We start from the raw sequence: 17,491 nt of genomic DNA, 5'->3' as shown, positions 1-17,491 counted from the left end.
TCGCACATGAGGACGGACTGCAGCCGTTCTCTACAAGTAGTACCTCAGACACCTCACTGGGCATAGTAGCAGCTGGTCTGGGTCGTTTGTTACAGAACGGAGACTCGCGATCCTGAAAGAGTCGAACCGAGGATCCGGCACTCCAGGATTCTGAGTCTTGGCCACAGACTCAGGGACGAACCTGAACGTTACCTCCCCCCATCCCCTTGAATGGGCGATGTCGTACGAGAGACCATGAAGTCCACTAACTCGCTTGGCCGAGGCCAAGGCAAGTAGGAAAGCCGTCTTCCAAGACAGGTGGCGATCGGAGGCCTGGCGTAATGGCTCGAAGGGAGGTCTCTTGAGAGACCTGAGGACTCGAACCACGTTCCAAGGAGGGGGTCTCACTTCCGACTGGGGGCAGGTAAGCTCATAGCTACGTATGAGTAATGAGAGTTCTAGCGATGAAGAAATATCCACGCCCTTCAATCTGAAGGCCAAGCTTAAGGCTGAGCGATAGCCTTTCACTGCCGAGACAGAAAGGCGCATTTCTTCTCGCAGATACACAAGGAAGTCCGCTATTGCTGGAATAGTGGCATCGAGTGGAGAGATACCCCTTCCACGACACCAACCACAAAAGACTCTCCACTTCGCTTGGTAGACTCCCTCAGAGGACCTTCGCTGGTGCCGAGACATTCTCTCCGCAACCTGTTGCGAAAAGCCTCTCTCCGCGAGGAGACGCTGGATAGTCTCCAGGCGTGAAGCCGAAGCGAGGCTACGGCCCTGTGAGGGACACCGGAGTGGGGTTGTCTGAGAAGCTCGTGTCGTGGAGGAAGCTCCCTTGGGAGTTCCGTCAGGAGTTGCAGAAGGTCCGGAAACCATTCCGCGTGATGCCATAGCGGGGCTACTAGAGTCATGGAACAGTTGACCGATAGTCTGGTCCTGTTGAGCACCCTTCTCATCAGACAGAATGGTGGGAAGGCGTACACGTCAATGTTGTCCCACCGTTGCTGGAAAGCATCTTGCCAGAGTGCCTTGGGGTCCGGGACTGGTGAGCAGTACAGGGGCAGCTTGAAGTTCAAGGCTGTCGCGAACAAGTCCACCGTCGGGGAACCCCACAAAGTCAGGACTTTGTTGGCTATCTGAGGATCCAAAGAACACTCGGTACTCACTATCTGCGAAGCCCTGCTCAGACTATCGGCGAGCACATTCCTCTTGCCAGGAATGAAGCGAGCTGATAGTGTTATCGAGTGGGTTTCGGTCCACCTCAGAGTCTCTATTGCAAGATGGGATAGCTGTTGCGAAAAAGTGCCTCCCTGCTTGTTGATATAAGCCACTACCGTGGTGTTGTCGCTCATCACCACCACGGAGTGACCCGCCAGGAACCGTTGGAACTGTTGAAGGGCCAGAAAGACGGCCTTCAATTCTAGCAGGTTGATGTGTAGGCACTTTTCTGATTCTGACCAAAGGTCTGAGGCCCTCTGGTTCAGAACGTGCGCCCCCCACCCTTCTTTTGACGCGTCCGAAAACAGAGTCAATTCCGGGGGGAGGACGAGAAGACTCACTCCGTTTCGCAGGTTCTCGTCGGCCAGCCACCACCGCAAGTCCGTCTGTTCCAGAGACCCCATTGGGATCAGAATGTCCGGGGAATCGGATCCTTGATTCCACCGGGACTTGAGCCGCCATTGAAGGGATCTCATCCTGAGGCGGCTGTTTGGAACCAGACGGGCCAGGGAGGATAGGTGGCCTAAGAGACGCAACCACGATTGGGCGGGGAGTTCTTTTCGCCTGAGGAAAGGTTCCTCCACCCTCCTCAGCCTTGCTATCCGGTCGTCTGATGGAAAGGCTTTGTGGAGATTGGTGTCTATTAGCATGCCTAGATAAACCAGTCGTTGGGACGGCTGCAGAGAGGACTTCTCGAGGTTTACCATGATCCCCAGATCCTGGCAAAGATCTAGAAGCCTGTCTCGGTGTCGAAGAAGGGTCGACTCCGAGTCTGCTAGGATCAGCCAATCGTCTAGGTAACGAAGGAGACGAATGCCGTTCCTGTGCGCCCAAGTCGAAATCAGGGTGAACACTCTGGTGAACACCTGAGGAGCTGTGGAGAGACCGAAACACAGCACCTTGAACTGGTAGATCTTGTTGTCTAGGCAGAATCTCAGGTACTTCCTGGAAGACGGATGGATTGGGATCTGGAAGTACGCATCCTTTAGATCCAGTGTACACATGAAGTCTTGTGGTCTCACCGCAAGTCTGACCGTGTCTGCTGTCTCCATGCTGAACCGGGTTTGTTTGACAAACCTGTTCAGAGCCGAGAGATCGATGACGGGTCTCCAGCCTCCTGTAGCCTTCTTTACAAGAAAGTCGACTGAAGAAGCCTGGAGAGCCGTCCACGACCTCCTGGAGAGCACCCTTCTCGAACATGGTCTCGACTTCGGCCTGAAGGGCCAGCCCCTTTGCCGATCCCATGGCATGGGAGCTCAACGACACTGGATTCGCTGTCAGGGGAGGTTGAGATGACGTGAACGGGACGCGATAACCTTGGCCGATCACTGAGACCGTCCAAGCATCGGCCCCGTGATGTTGCCACCTGCGGACGCAACGCTGAAGGCATCCCCCCACAGGTGGACACGCAGGGGGACTGCCACCCCTAGGGCTTGCGGCCGCGGCCGCCACCCCTGGAGGACTTACCGCCCCTCTTGACCTTGGCTGGAAAGGGTTGGGGCTTAGACACCACTTTCTTAGCTGCCGGTGCCTGTTTGGGAGCCTTACGAGGCTGTTGCTGCTGTTGTTGCTGGGCTGGAGGCTTATAGGGCCGAGTTGTAAGGGCCCTGTGGAGGAGGGAGTCCGTGCTGGATTTCCTCCACCTCTCAGCCGTTTGCTCCAAGTCTTGAGGCTCAAACAGGCTCTCCCCCAGGAGGGAGGCATGTTGGAGCCTACACACATCTACGGCGGGGACCTTTGGATGGAATCTCTCGGACACAGCATCGCGACGCTTCAACACCGAGTTGGCCCACAGGGTGGTAACCTGGTGCGCCAAAAACTCGATGGAGCGGGTGCCCGAGAGCAAGAAGGTCTCTAGGGCCTTCCTATTGGTCTCCTTGGACAAGTCTTCCGATCGCAATAGGATGCCCAGAGATCCTAACCAGAAGTCCAGCCACGAAGTGGCCTGCATGGCACACTTAGCGACCTTCTCGTGGTTAAGGATCTCTGCCGCCGAGAACGACACCTGCCGGGCAGAGAGTTTCTCCAAGGGAACTCCCTTCGCCAGCTCCTCCACAGAGTGATGGAGAGGAAGAGCGAGGTTGTGCTCACCCAGGATCTCAAAATACCTCCTCTGCTGAAGGCGAGGAGGAGGGATGAGTTTGTTCCCGGCAGTGGAACGACTGGAGGAGGCAAGAAGTGCGAGCTGAGCATTGGCCCTAGCTCTGGCACTCTTCAGCCCCCGAGACCAGGGCAGAGCTGCACTGGTCTTAGGGGCCTTCCGAACGTCAAACACTTCATCCAGAATCGTGTCTTTGCCTTCACGGGGGGGATGACTGGATCCGTAAGACTGTTAAGTTGCCTTATCAGGCTTAGGACCTGCCAGAAGGCATGTTCGGACTCTTGCTGTTCTCCTCCCTGCGGGCTGACAGCTAAGTCTCCTGCCCCAGGAATCTCTTCCTGGGGTGATACGTGGACATTCCCCTGCGTAGTCGTGGGTTCCTGACGAATCCTTGCGAAGGATTTAGGGATGGTCTTGGAATCCTTGGGTTCCCTCCTAGGAGGGATACAGGATCCCAACAACGAGGTTCGAGGGGCCCCTTCCTTACGAGACGATTCTCCTGCCTGAAGCGAAGTCTCCACCCCTGGTGCCGAGGGGAAAACTACCGCCCCACTGGACTCACCTGAGGACGGAAAGGCCTCGTCCACGGGAGAAGGAGAGAGTACTCGTGCAGGAGAGGGGACCCTCGAAACCGACCTCTTGGGAACCAACTTCGCCCTGGGGGAAGTCACCACGAAGTCCACTCCTCTCTTTCTCTTCAGCGTAGGAGAGACAGCCGCTGGTTTGTTACCCTGGCCGGCGAGTGCTGGTTTCATAACCCTCACTAACGCCCGTGCCAGCGGACCAAACCAAGTCTGCTGCTCAAAGGACACAGAGTCCGAAATCCTCGCTAAGGTGAAAGGGATCGGGCGATCCTTCGGAGTGGACACGACGGTACCTGCCTGAAAAGAAGGTGGGGAAGAATGCTGTACTGACCTGTCTTCGTCCTGCAATACCAACCTGTACTTGGATGGAGGTGATCCCGAGTGCCGTCTAGGAGCACGCGTCCCTGCTGCTACCACCGGCTGTGGAATTCGCCGCGAACTATGGTCGCGCGAGGGCGAACGGTCGCGCAAAGGCAAATGGTCGCGCGGGTGATCGCGCGGGTGCACAGGCGAGCGGTCGCGCGGGCGCGCAGGCGAGTGGGCGTGAGGGTGGGCAGGTAAATGAACACGTGTCCGAGGCGACGAACGCAAGCGATGGCGCGACGGCGAGGGATCGTGCTGCCGCGTAGGTGAAGAAGATCGCTGGCGATAATGACCGCGTGATGGTAAGCGATGGCGAGCAGCATGTGTAGGTGAATGATCGCGTGATAGGGTGCGATGGTGATCAGCATCCACAAGAGGGCGGTCGTTCAGGGTTGTGCGATGAGGAGCAGCATGCGTAAGCGGGCGATCGTGCAGGGTTGTGCGATGGCGAGCAGCATGCGCAGGTGAATGATCGCATGAAAGGGTGCGATGGTGATCAGCATCCGCAGGAGGGCGATCGTTCAGGGTTGTGCGATGAGGAGCAGCATGCGTAAGCGGGCGATCGTGCAGGGTTATGTGATGGCGAGCAGCATGCGCAGGTGAATGATCGCGTGAAAGGGTGCGATGGTGATCAGCATCCGCAGGAGGGCGATCGTTCAGGGTTGTGCGATGAGAAGCAGCATGCGTAAGCGGGCGATCGTGCAGGGTTGTGCGATGGCGAGCAGCATGCGCAGGTGAATGGTCGCGTGAAAGGGTGCGATGGTGATCAGCATCCGCAGGAGGGCGATCGTTCAGGGTAGTGCGATGAGGAGCAGCATGCGTAAGCGGGCGATCATGCAGGGTCGTGCGATGGCGAGCAGCATGTGTAGGTGATCGCTGGCGAGCTGGTGATCGCTGGCGAGCAGAAGGTCGACACGTGTCCTGTGAGAGGACAGGTGGTGCGGCGCGTTCACGAGCAGGAATGGGAAGATCGCTGGCGCGTTGGTGAACATGTGTTTCTGACACACGCGCAGCACGATGTTGCGTAGCCACAGGACCAGGTAGATGGTGAGCAGGGAGTTCAGCAGGAACTAAAGGGTGGTCAGAGACCGCAGGGCGATGGTCCTCAAATGAGCGCTGACGCTCGGAAGAGAGCTGACGAGCAGGAGAGCGCTGGCGAGGGGGGAGAACATCAGGAGAGAGCCGACGAGCAGGTGAGCGTCGACGAGCAGGTGAGCGTCGGCGAGCAGGAGTGTCTTGGCGAGCAGGAGATCGTCGACAAGCAGGAGATCGCTGGCGAGCAGGAGATCGCTGGCGAGCAGGAGATCGCTGGCGAGCAGGAGATCGCTGGCGAGCAGGAGAGCGCTGGCGAGCAGGAGAGCGCTTGTGCGCTAGCCCTGCTCGCGTAAGGGAAGAATCCCCTTGCCCCGAAGGGACCGTTGCCCGTCGGGTGACGAGTTCTCCAGAAGGCGAAGATCCGGCAGGAGATGGTGAGCGGTCTGCAGAGAGGTTCAAGGAGGGCGGAGCAGTCGGTTGAGGCTGACGAGGAGAGTCCCCCCCGGAGGACGAAGACCCAAAAAGGCGCCTCTTAGTCCCCCTGTAAGGGGAAGGGAGGCCCTTGTGGCGTAGAGGGCGGTGAGCCTTACGGCGGAGGCGGCCTCAGGGGAGATCGTCGGGACCATCGGTCCTCCGAAGGGGAGTCTCCGTCAAAACACTTCCCTCAGAAGGAAGCTGGGCAGCAGTCGAGACCGAAGGACTCACTTCCCCCTTTGAAGGATGCACGGAAGGAAGAGGAGAGCCTAGAGCACCATCACCAGCAACAGCACCTGCGTCGGAAGGCCCAGCCACGTCGGAGGCCTCTGTCACCACGACGTCGACAATAGACAGAGGGTCTACCTCCGCTACCACCGGCGACTGTTTAACAGCGGCCCCCAACAAGACAAGGTCAATAAGAGCGACCCTGGAGGGCAAGCCCTTAAGCCCCAGGGACGACCAAATCTGTAAAAGATCATCACTAGATAAGACATTATTATCAATAACCTCCCCCGGAGGAGGAGGGGGAACCGCCTCGCTATGGGAGGCGACGCCCTCTCCCCCCACCGAAGGTAGGGAAACAGAACAAGGGCCTGCGCTCCCACTCGGACGACTCTCCTTAGGAGGCGGACGAGGGGGAGCTTCGGAGGAGGTTTGGGCGGCGGAAGAAGAGTCCCGAGAACCTTCCTCCTTCAAGGCTAACCCCGGAGAAGAACGGTCTCTCTTGGACTTCTTCTTACGCCGACGGCCAAACCTCTCCCACTGGGAGGCAGACCACTCCCTGCACTCACGGCACATGTTATCCTGGTCGCACCGTCGGCCCCGACATTGAGGGCAGAGGGTGTGAGGATCCGTAATCACGTCCGACATGAAAGTCCCACAAGGACAGCCGGCAACTCCAGGGCATGTACGCATATTAAATAAAAGAAAATAACTGAAGGTCAACTTCCAACCAATCACACAAGCTGAAAAGAAAAAGAAGAAAATTAAAGGCTGTCACGAAGGCGATGAACAGACACGTCTGATCACCGCCGAGCCAAAAGTGAAGTGAAGCAAGTCACCGGTGTGTGGAGGGGGGAGGGGTAGCAAGCTACCCTTCCCCACCCCCCCGCTAACTAGCGCGGGTTAATTAACCCTCGTTAAAAACTATTGGCTCGTCATTTCAGCTTCGCTAAGAGTAATACCCTTTGTAAATAGCGTGGTTTGTATTTCGGTTACGGAACAATGAACTTTTAATGCAAAGTAATAATTTCAAAAATGAAAACTCCAAAGTAATACAAATTAACAAACCTACAGTACCTTGAAAATACTTGCCACACACTAGGCAAGCATAGACATTGATTCGAGACAAAGAGACACTGCAGAGCTTCTCAAAGTCAAAATCTAGCATATGACGATTGATGGTGTCAAGATAGGGGCAAAGACGTGACTTCTTTTCTGAAAAATAAATTAAACAATCATATTTTAAAAATTACTTCAAAACTTACCAAAATACAGTACAAAGCATTATGAGTAAAATATATTCACAAAATTTAATTTTGAGCTAAGAAATTGTAAATGTTATCTTAAGTGCACAAAAATCTTTCTAATGGCTAATTTCCTTTGAATACATTTTTGGAAGACATATAGCTTTATGAAGACTCCTAAGAAGAAAAGATTAAGGATCCACTTCATTACGTCTCAAAATAGAGTAAATTTGAGTATACAGTAGATGGAGCAAAACTAAAAAATAATTTGGTACAGTAATGGTACAAGTATCAATAGACAACTTCATCAAGAAGTGTTAAATTATACTGTACAGAAAAAAAATGTCAAAATAAATGTATGCTATTGTTTTTATCAATCTTTTTTCATAATCATTAAGAGCAACTAACAATTCTATAAAATTAATAGCGGAGTAAACAAAATTTAAACTCCTAAAGGTATTTTCACCAGGGATAATACTGTATTAAAAATATACCACTAACTAGAGGGCAAAGTTATGCAGTATTATTATTATTATTACTTGCTAAGCTACAACCCTAGTTGAAAAAGCAGGATGCTATGAGCCCAAGGACTCCAACAGGGAAAATAGCCCAGTGAGGAAAGGAGATAAGGAACAAATTACAAGAGAAGTTTAAAAATAATAGCAAAATCAATGAAATAAATCTTTCATATATAAACAATAAAAAATGTTATTTTTATTAATAAAATAAATTTTTGAATATACTTACCCGGTGATTATATAAGCTGCAACTCTGTTGCTCGACAGAAAACTCTACGTTCAAAATACGCCAGCGATCGCTATGCAGGTAGGGGGTGTACATCAACAGCGCCATCTGTCTAGCAGGTACTCAGTACTCAATGTAAACACAGAACCAATTTTCTCCTCTGTCCACTGGGTCTCTATTGGGGAGGATGGGAGGGTCCTTTAATATATAATCACCGGGTAAGTATATTCAAAAATTTATTTTATTAATAAAAATAACATTTTTCAATATTAAACTTAGCCGGTGATTATATAAGCTGATTCACACCCAGGGGGGCGGGTAGAGACCAGCATTACTTGTTTACATTATTATGAGCTAAGTATTTTGTATTTCATTTTAGCAGTTATTCAAAATAACAAACATAAAATAAATAAGTACCTGGTAAGGAAGTCGACTTGAACAATTACTCTGCCTTTTTAAGTACGTCTTCCTTACGGAGCCTCGCGATCCTCTTAGGATGCTGAGCGACCCCTAGGATCTGAAGTATCAAGGGTTGCAACCCATACAACAGAACCTCATCAAAACCTCTAATCTAGGCGCTTCTCAAGAAATGACTTTGACCACCCGCCAAATCAAGTAGGATGCGAAAGGCTTCTTAGCCTTCCGGACAACCCAAAAACAATAATAAAACATTTCAAGAGAAAGATTAAAAGGTTATGGAATTAGGGAATTGTAGTGGTTGAGCCCTCACCCACTACTGCACTCGTTGCTACGAATGGTCCCAGAGTGTAGCAGTTCTCGTAAAGAGACTGGACATTCTTAAGATAAAAAGACGCGAACACTGACTTGCTTTTCCAATAGGTTGCGTCGATTATACTTTGCAGAGATCTATTTTGTTTAAAGGTCACGGAAGTTGCGACAGCTCTAACTTCGTGTGTCCTTACCTTCAGCAAAGCTTGGTCTCCCTCATTCAGATGGGAATGAGCTTCTCGTATTAACAGTCTGATAAAATAGGATAAAGCATTCTTTGACATAGGCAAAGATGGTTTCTTAACTGAACACCATAAAGCTTCAGACGGGCCTCGTAAAGGTTTTTTTTTTTTTTTTTTTTTTTTTTTAAATAGAACTCAAGAACTCTTACAGGACATAAGACTCTTTCTAGTTCATTTCCAACCATACGATAAGTTTGGAATATCGAACGATATTGACCAAGGCCGAGAAGGCAGCTCGTGTTTGGCTAGAAAACCAAGTTGTAGAACATGTAGCCGTTTCGAATGAGAATCCGATGTTCTTGCTGAAGGCATGAATCTCACTGACTCTTTTAGCTGTGGCTAAGCATACCAGGAAAAGTGTCTTTAAGGTGAGATCTTTCAGGGAGGCTGATTGTAGCGGTTCGAACCTGTCTGACATAAGGAATCTTAGTACCACGTCTAAATTCCAACCAGGTGTTACCAAACGACGCTCCTTCGTGGTCTCAAAAGACTTAAGGAGGTCCTGTAGATCTTTATTGTTGGAAAGATCTAAGCCTCTGTGACGGAAGACTGATGCCAACATGCTTCTGTAACCCTTGATAGTGGGAGCTGAAAGAGATCGTTCTTTCCTCAGATATAAGAGGAAGTCAGCTATTTGAGTTACAGAGGTACTGGTCGAGGATACGGATACTGACTTGCACCAGTTTCGGAAGATTTCCCACTTCGATTGGTAGACTCTAAGGGTGGATGTTCTCCTTGCTCTAGCAATCGCTCTGGTTGCCTCCTTCGAAAAGCCTCTAGCTCTCGAGAGTCTTTCGATAGTCTGAAGGCAGTCAGACGATGAGTGTGGAGGCCTTGGTGTACCTTCTTTACGCGTGGCTGACGTAGAAGGTCCACCCTTAGGGGAAGTGTTCTGGGAACGTCTACTAGCCATCGAAGTACCTCGGTGAACCATTCTCTCGCGGGCCAGAGGGAAGCAACTAGCGTCAACCTTGTCCCTTCGTGAGAGGCGAACTTCTGCAGTACCTTGTTGACAATCTTGAACGGAGGGAATGCATATAGATCTAGATGTGACCAATCTAGTAGAAAGGCATCTATATGAACTGCTGCTGGGTCCGGGATTGGTGAGCAAAATATTGGGAGCCTCTTGGTCATCGAGGTTGCGAAGAGATCTATGGTTGGCTGGCCCCAGGTGGCCCAAAGTCTCTTGCATACATCCTTGTGGAGGGTCCATTCTGTTGGAATTATTTGTCCCTTCCGACTGAGACAATCTGCCATGACATTCAAGTTGCCTTGGATGAACCTCGTTACTAGTGATATGTCTAGACCTTTTGACCAGGTGAGGAGGTCCCTTGCGATCTCGTACAATGTCAGAGAGTAGGTCCCTCCTTGCTTGGAGATGTACGCCAAAGCCGTAGTGTTGTCCGAGTTCACCTCCACCACTTTGCCTTGAAGGAGAGACCTGAAGCTTTTCCAGGTCAGACTTACTGCCAGTAGCTCCTTGCAGTTGAAATGCATTGTCCTTTGACTCGAGTTCCATAATCCCGAACATTCCCGACCGTCTAATGTCGCACCCCAGCCTACGTCCTATGCGTCCGAGAAGAGAACGTGGTTGGGAGTCTGAACAGTCAGGGGAAGACCCTCTCTAAGGTTGATATAGTCCTTTCACCAAGTCAGACAAGACTTTATCTTTTCCGGAAACCGGGATCGAGACCACTTCTAGCGTCTTGTCCTTTTCCAGTGAAAAGCTAGATGGTATAGAAGAGGACGGAGGTGTAGTCTTCCTAGTGACACAAATTGATCCACGGATGACAGTGTCCCTACCAGACTCATCCACAGCCTGACTGGGCAGCGTTCCTTCTTCAGCATCTTCTGGATGGATAGCAGGGCTGGGGGCTGATCGTCTTGTTCAGCAACGTCCTCATCAGAGGGTTCCTCATCCGAAACTGATGAGGAAACGGCAACGGAGTGGGCAACGTCTGACTCGCTGAATCCGGTCGCACTGGTGGATGCGTGACGGAGCCGGACGCAATATCATGGAACTGCTGCACAGTCTGTGAACTGTCAACAACCATGGGTGCGCGAGAAGTACAGCGTCAACCCGAAACTGTCTAGACTGTCTGGGTTGTGCAGTCAACACCCTACCGGGTTGCTGAGGTTGACGCACTGCGTCACAACAAGTCACCTCTGCTGGTTGTTGAACGTCCTGAACGTCAACAACCACCTCCGAGCGTCGCTTAACGTCAACGTGCGACTGGCAACCCACACTGGGTCGCATCGGTGGAGGAACCACCTCAACTGGCAGACGCGAGTAGGTTACCTCAGCGTCAACAGGGCGCACAACCGACCGGTTGGAAGGTTGTTGGCCAGAAGGAGGAACCACCTCAACTGGCAGACGCGAGTAGGTTACCTCAGCGTCAACAGGGCGCACAACCAACCGGTTGGAAGGTTGTTGGCCAGAAGGTTCTTCTCCGCATTTAAGTCCTCTATCAAGGACGCAAGCTTGGACTGCATGTCTTGCAGCAAAGCCCATTTAGGGTCTACGGGAGCAGGTGTGGCAACAGACGGGGTTAGCGACTGAGGCGGAACCATTTACCATCCCTGAAAGCCTTGTTATGTGTGACATAATAGTACAGCAAAACTTCAAAGGCTCGACAAAAGTTGAGAAGTTGACCTGTAAACAACTTGGAGCGTCTCCTGGCTAGGCGCCAGGGCGAGTCTACCTGAATTGAGAAGTCTATCTGGGCAGAGGCATGAACTCCCAAGCCGAGAACTTCTCTCGTGTCCTATCAGACTCTCGCTCTATAAGCCAGTTAAAAGAAGGGAAATCAAAGGCTGTATCCCTAAAACTCCTCCTGGTGCAAAAACCAGTCGCCTAGCCAACGTAACGCTCTCTAGGAGAGCGAGAGAGCACTAGCTTAAAAACAACGGCTTCGAAGTAGCTAGGCCTAGTATAAGTTCTGACGTTTAGGCGAACGAGGAGCAGCAGTTACAAGATCCGGACGAAGATCCTTAAAAAAATCATCATGATTTAATTAAAGTCCATAGGAGGCTAAGCAGCTTAAGGCTCCTCTCCAAATGACAGAGTCCTCAAGGGAATATCAGTAGGAGGGAGAACAGCACTTTCTCATCTACAGGAACCTTGTCCGATAAAAGCTAGGTTACCTCAGTGAGTCTCTCACTGGTGCATTAGTAGCAGACCAGAAGGCAACGTCATGTAACTGCTTGACAGTCTGTGAACTGTCAACAACTGAACTGTCAACCACAACAGGTGCGTGAAGACATACAGTGTTCACTCGAGACTGCTTTAACTGTCTATACTGAGCAGTCAAAACAACTCTAGAATGCGGAGGTTGACGCACCGCGTCAAAACAAAACAACTTTCACTGTTGTTGTACCTCGCGAACGTCAACGGAAGGTTCCGTGCGTTACTGAACGTCAACATGCGGCTGTCAGGGTACACTGGAACGCATGGGTGGCGGGACTCTCTCAGCTGGAGTGCGGCAGAAGGTTGCCTCAGCGTCCACAGGACGCACAACCGTGGTTGGTTGTAGGCTAGAGGTTGGTGCAGTGTCAACCTTCTCCGCACGAAAGTCCCGCATCAATGACGTTAACTGAGACTGCATGGTCTGCAGCAAAGACCACTTAGGGTCTACAGGAGCAGGTGCGGCAACAGACGGTGTGACTGCCTGATGCGGTACCGCTTTGCCTCTCTTAGGAGGTGAGCAGTCGTCGGAAGACTGCAGCGAGTCCGAACTGACCCAGTGGCTACAACTGGGCCGTTGGACTTGCGCAGAAGGGACCGACTTGCGCTTAATAAGCTGCGAGACCTTGGTCCATGGTTTCTTACGAGAAATCTCTTCCGCAGACGAGAAATAAATGGGCTCTCTCGTCTTTGTGTGGGTGGGGCGATCTTGGGTAGATACGCCCGAAACCACGGAGGGAAACGTCTGTTCGTTGATCAAGGCCTGATGAACCCATAAGTCGTTCGACATTACTTCTCCCCTGGGCTTGGGAGCTTGCAAGAGGTCCCGGACTAGGTGAACGACAGGCACGAACAGACGAACCCTCGGACGCAACACTGTAACACTTTGCGCATATCACTTTATCACTTCGATTTTCTGTTTGCACTTATTTCACTGAAATCGAAACTTTTACTGATTTCTACCTGAAACACGCAATTCTACCCTCATTAAAAGGTAGTAATTGCGAAATCAGTCATATAATGCAGCTCATTAATACTAGCAAAAAACAGAAAACATATATAAAGATAAAAAATTCAGTGGCTGGGAAAGAGACTAAACACTAGTTCATATAAACTACGTTTACAATCTCTCACCGCACATAGCCTGGGGACAAGAATAAAACCCTAGAAACGTTTTACCTTCTTCCCCGTACAGCGACTAGGGACGAGAGTAACACGAGAACAACGTTACCCGCTTGAACGGAACGTTTTCTCTCCTCTCTCTCCCTCCGTCTCTATCTCTCTCTCTCTTTCTCTCTTGATTTCGCACCTAAGAGAAGAGCCCAATTATATATCGTCAAAAAAACATGTTATTTGACTAAAGGAAAAAACTGAAAGGTTTTCCAATAAAAAGTTCCTTTAATTTAGAATTTAAAACATTAAAGCTAAGAAAGAATGAACAAAACGTCAGAATCGATTTACTCCTACTGCAAAGTGAAACCGTGATACACTCTCTCTCTATCGTAACGATAGAGCGCATGTTGAACGTCCTGAACGTCAACAACTGCGTAGTCTAAAAAAATGTTATTTTTATTAGTAAAATAAATTTTTGAATATACTTACCCGATAATCATGTAGCTGTCAACTCCGTTGCCCGACAGAATTCTACGGGAGGGATACGCCAGCTACCACAATACTAGAAGGGGGTGTACTCACCAGCGCCACCTGTGGCCAGGTACTACAGTACTTCTTGTTGACACCTCCTCAATTTTTCCTCGGTCCACTGGTTCTCTATGGGGAGGAAGGGAGGGTCAATTAAATCATGATTATCGGGTAAGTATATTCAAAAATTTATTTTACTAATAAAAATAACATTTTTCAATATTAAACTTACCCGATAATCATGTAGCTGATTCACACCCAGGGGGGTGGGTGAAAACCAGTGTACAAGATTAAAGGATAGCTAAGTATCCCGTATTTCATATAATCAGTTATCTCAAAATAACAATGAAATAATAAGTACCTGGTAAGGAAGTCGACTTGAACCGTTACTCTGCCTTTTTTAAGTTCGTCTTCCTTACTGAGCGCAGCGTTCCTCTTAGGAGGCTGAATCAACTCTAAGGTGCTAAAGTATATAGGGCTGCAACCCCTACTAAAGGACCTCTACACAACCTCTAACCCAGGCGCTTCTCAAGAATGAATTGACCACCCGCCAAATCAAAAGGATGCGGAAGGCTTCTTAGCCTACCGTAACAACCATAAAAACAACAATAAAAGCATTCAAGAGAAAGGTTAAAAAAGGTTATGGGATTAAGGGAATGTAGTGGCTGAGCCCTCACCTACTACTGCACTCGCTGCTACGAATGGTCCCAGGGTGTAGCAGTTCTCGTAAAGAGACTGGACATCTTTAAGATAAAATGATGCAAACACTGACTTGCTCCTCCAATAGGTTGCATCCATTATGCTCTGCAGAGAACGGTTTTTATTAAAGGCCATCGAAGTAGCTACGGCTCTCACTTCGTGGGTCCTTACCTTCAGCAAAGCAAGGTCTTCCTCCTTCAAGTGAGAATGGGCTTCTCTAATCAGAAGCCTTATATAATACGAAACCCCGTTTTTGGACATGGGCCTCGAAGGTTTCTTGATTGCACACCATAAGGCTTCTGACTGTCCTCGAATAGGTTTTGACCTATTAAGATAATATTTCAGAGCTCTGACAGGGCAAAGAACTCTTTCTAGCTCGTTACCTACCAAGTTGGAGAGGCTAGGAATTTCAAACGATCTAGGCCAAGGACGTGAAGGAAGTTCATTCTTAGCTAAGAATCCGAGCTGTAAAGAACATGTTGCAGATTCGGATGTGAACCCAATGTTCTTGCTGAAGGCATGAACCTCACAGACTCTTTTAGCTGTTGCAAGGCAGACGAGAAAAAGAGTCTTGAGGGTAAGGTCCTTGAAGGAAGCTGACTGGAGAGGTTCGAACCTAGGTGACATAAGGAACCTTAAGACTACGTCTAGATTCCAGCCTGGAGTGGGTAGACGACGTTCTTTAGAAGTCTCAAAAGACTTAAGGATGTGAAGGTCCTTGTTGGAAGAAAGGTCCAAACCTCTGTGGCGGAGAACTGAAGCCAACATACTCCTGTACCCTTTAATCGTTGGAGCTGAAAGGGATCTCTCATTCCTAAGATGTAATAGGAAGTCAGCTATTTGGGTTACAGAGGTATTGGTAGAGGAAACTGCATTGGCTCTACACCAGCTCCGGAAGACTTCCCACTTGGATTGGTAGACTCTACGAGTGGATACCCTCCTTGCTCTGGCAATCGCACTGGCTGCCTCCTTCGAAAAGCCTCTAGCTCTAGCGAATCTTTCGACAGTCTGAAGGCAGTCAGCCGAAGAGCGTGGAGGTTTGGGTGCAACCTGTCTACGTGAGGTTGACGTAGAAGGTCCACTCTTAGAGGGAGAGTCCTGGGGACGTCGACCAGCCATTGTAGTACCTCTGTGAACCATTCTCTTGCAGGCCAAAGGGGAGCAACCAGCGTCAGCCGTGTCCCTTCGTGCGAGATGAACTTCTGAAGGACTTTGTTTATGATCTTGAACGGTGGGAATGCGTAAAGGTCGAGATGGGACCAGTTCAGCAGAAAAGCATCCACATGAACTGCTGCTGGGTCTGGAACTGGGGAACAGTACAAAGGAAGTCTCTTGGTCATGGAGGTGGCAAAAAGATCTATTGTCGGCTGACCCCACAAGGTCCAAAGTCTGTTGCACACACTCTTGTGGAGGGTCCATTCCGTGGGGATGACCTGATCCCTTCTGCTTAGGCGATCTGCTGAGACGTTCATGTTGCCCTGAATGAACCTCGTAACTAGGGTGAGGTTTAGACTTCTTGACCAAATGAGGAGGTCCTTTGCTATCTCGTATAGGCTCCTCGAATGGGTCCCTCCTTGCTTGGAGATGTAAGCCAAGGCTGTGGTGTTGTCGGAGTTCACCTCCACCACCTTGCCTAGCAGGAGGGACTTGAAGTTCAATAGGGCTAAATGAACTGCTAGTAGCTCCTTGCAGTTGATGTGGAGCGTTTCCTGTTCCTCGTTCCACGTTCCCGAGCACTCCTGTCCGTTCAAGGTCGCGCCCCAGCCCGAGTCCGATGCATCCGAGAAGAGATGAAGATTGGGGGTCTGAATAGCCAACGATAGGCCCTCCCTGAGAAGGAGATTGGTCTTCCACCACAAGAGAATGGTCTTCATCTCTTTGGTGACCGGGATAGAGACTGCTTCGAGCGTCAAACCCTTGTCCCAATGAGCTGCTAGATGGAATTGGAGAGGGCGGAGGTGGAGTCTCCCTAGCTCGACGAACAGGGCCAACGATGAAAGGGTCCCTGTGAGACTCATCCACTGTCTCACCGAGCAACTGCTCCTCTTCAGCATGCTCAGGATGCAATCTAGGGCTTGGCTTATCCTTGGGGCCGATGGAAAAGCCCGAAAATCCTGACTCCGAATCTCCATTCCCAGGTACACAATGGATTGGGAGGGAATGAGCTGGGACTTTTCTAAATTGACTAACAGACCCAGTTCTTTGATCAAGTCCAAAGTCCAGTTGAGACTCTCCAGACAGCGACGACTCGTGGAGGCTCTCAACAGCCAGTCGTCTAAGTAAAGGGAGGCTCTGATGTCCGATAAGTGGAGGAATTTTGCTATATTCCTCATCAGATGCGTAAACACCATAGGAGCTGTGCTTAGGCCAAAACACAGGGCTTGGAATTGGTAGACAACCTTTCCAAAAACGAATCTCAGGAAAGGTTGGGAGTCTGGATGAATAGGAACGTGAAAGTAAGCATCTTTCAGATCCAACGAGACCATCCAGTCCTCCTGCCTGACCGCTGCTAGGACCGACTTCGTCGTCTCCATAGTGAACGTCTGCTTGGTGACATAAGCATTGAGCGCGCTGACGTCCAGCACCGGTCTCCAACCTCCTGTCTTCTTGGCCACCAGAAAGAGACGGTTGTAGAAGCCCGGGGATTGATGGTCCCGGACTATAACCACTGCCTTCTTCTGTAACAGGAGCGACACCTCCTGGTGCAACGCTAGCCTCTTGTCCTTTTCCTTGTAGTTGGGAGAGAGGTTGATGGGAGATGTGGTCAGAGGGGGTTTGTGGCAGAATGGTATCCTGTAACCCTCCCTCAGCCAACTGACAGACTGGGCGTCTGCACCTCTCTTTTCCCAGGCTTGCCAGAAGATCTTGAGTCTGGCTCCTACTGCTGTCTGGAGAGGAGGAGAGTCAGTTTTTGCCTTTAGAAGCCTTGGAACCTTTCCTAGACTTGCTCCTGGAAGAGTCTGGACGGGAGCTTCCTCGGCTGGGGGCTCTACCACGAAAGGGCGGAATAAACCTCGTAGCAG

The 17,491-nt window shown here is 50.4% G+C and overlaps 1 protein-coding gene across 2 annotated transcripts in view; it reads right to left on the bottom strand.

Moving 5' to 3' along the window:
* The window catches only part of Usp39 (ubiquitin specific protease 39), a 108,043-nt gene that overhangs the window by 82,154 nt on the left and 8,398 nt on the right, over positions 1 to 17,491 (bottom strand). For both annotated transcript variants that reach the window (XM_068383496.1, XM_068383495.1), the window contains exon 2: positions 7,063 to 7,200. In XM_068383496.1, coding sequence (XP_068239597.1) covers positions 7,063 to 7,200 — 138 coding nt within the window. The remainder of the gene's footprint in view (positions 1 to 7,062; positions 7,201 to 17,491) is intronic.

The sequence above is a fragment of the Palaemon carinicauda genome, chromosome 11 (genome assembly GCF_036898095.1).
Source record: "Palaemon carinicauda isolate YSFRI2023 chromosome 11, ASM3689809v2, whole genome shotgun sequence".
NCBI lineage: Eukaryota > Metazoa > Arthropoda > Malacostraca > Decapoda > Palaemonidae > Palaemon > Palaemon carinicauda.
This window is presented reverse-complemented; position numbering and strand designations above follow the sequence as displayed.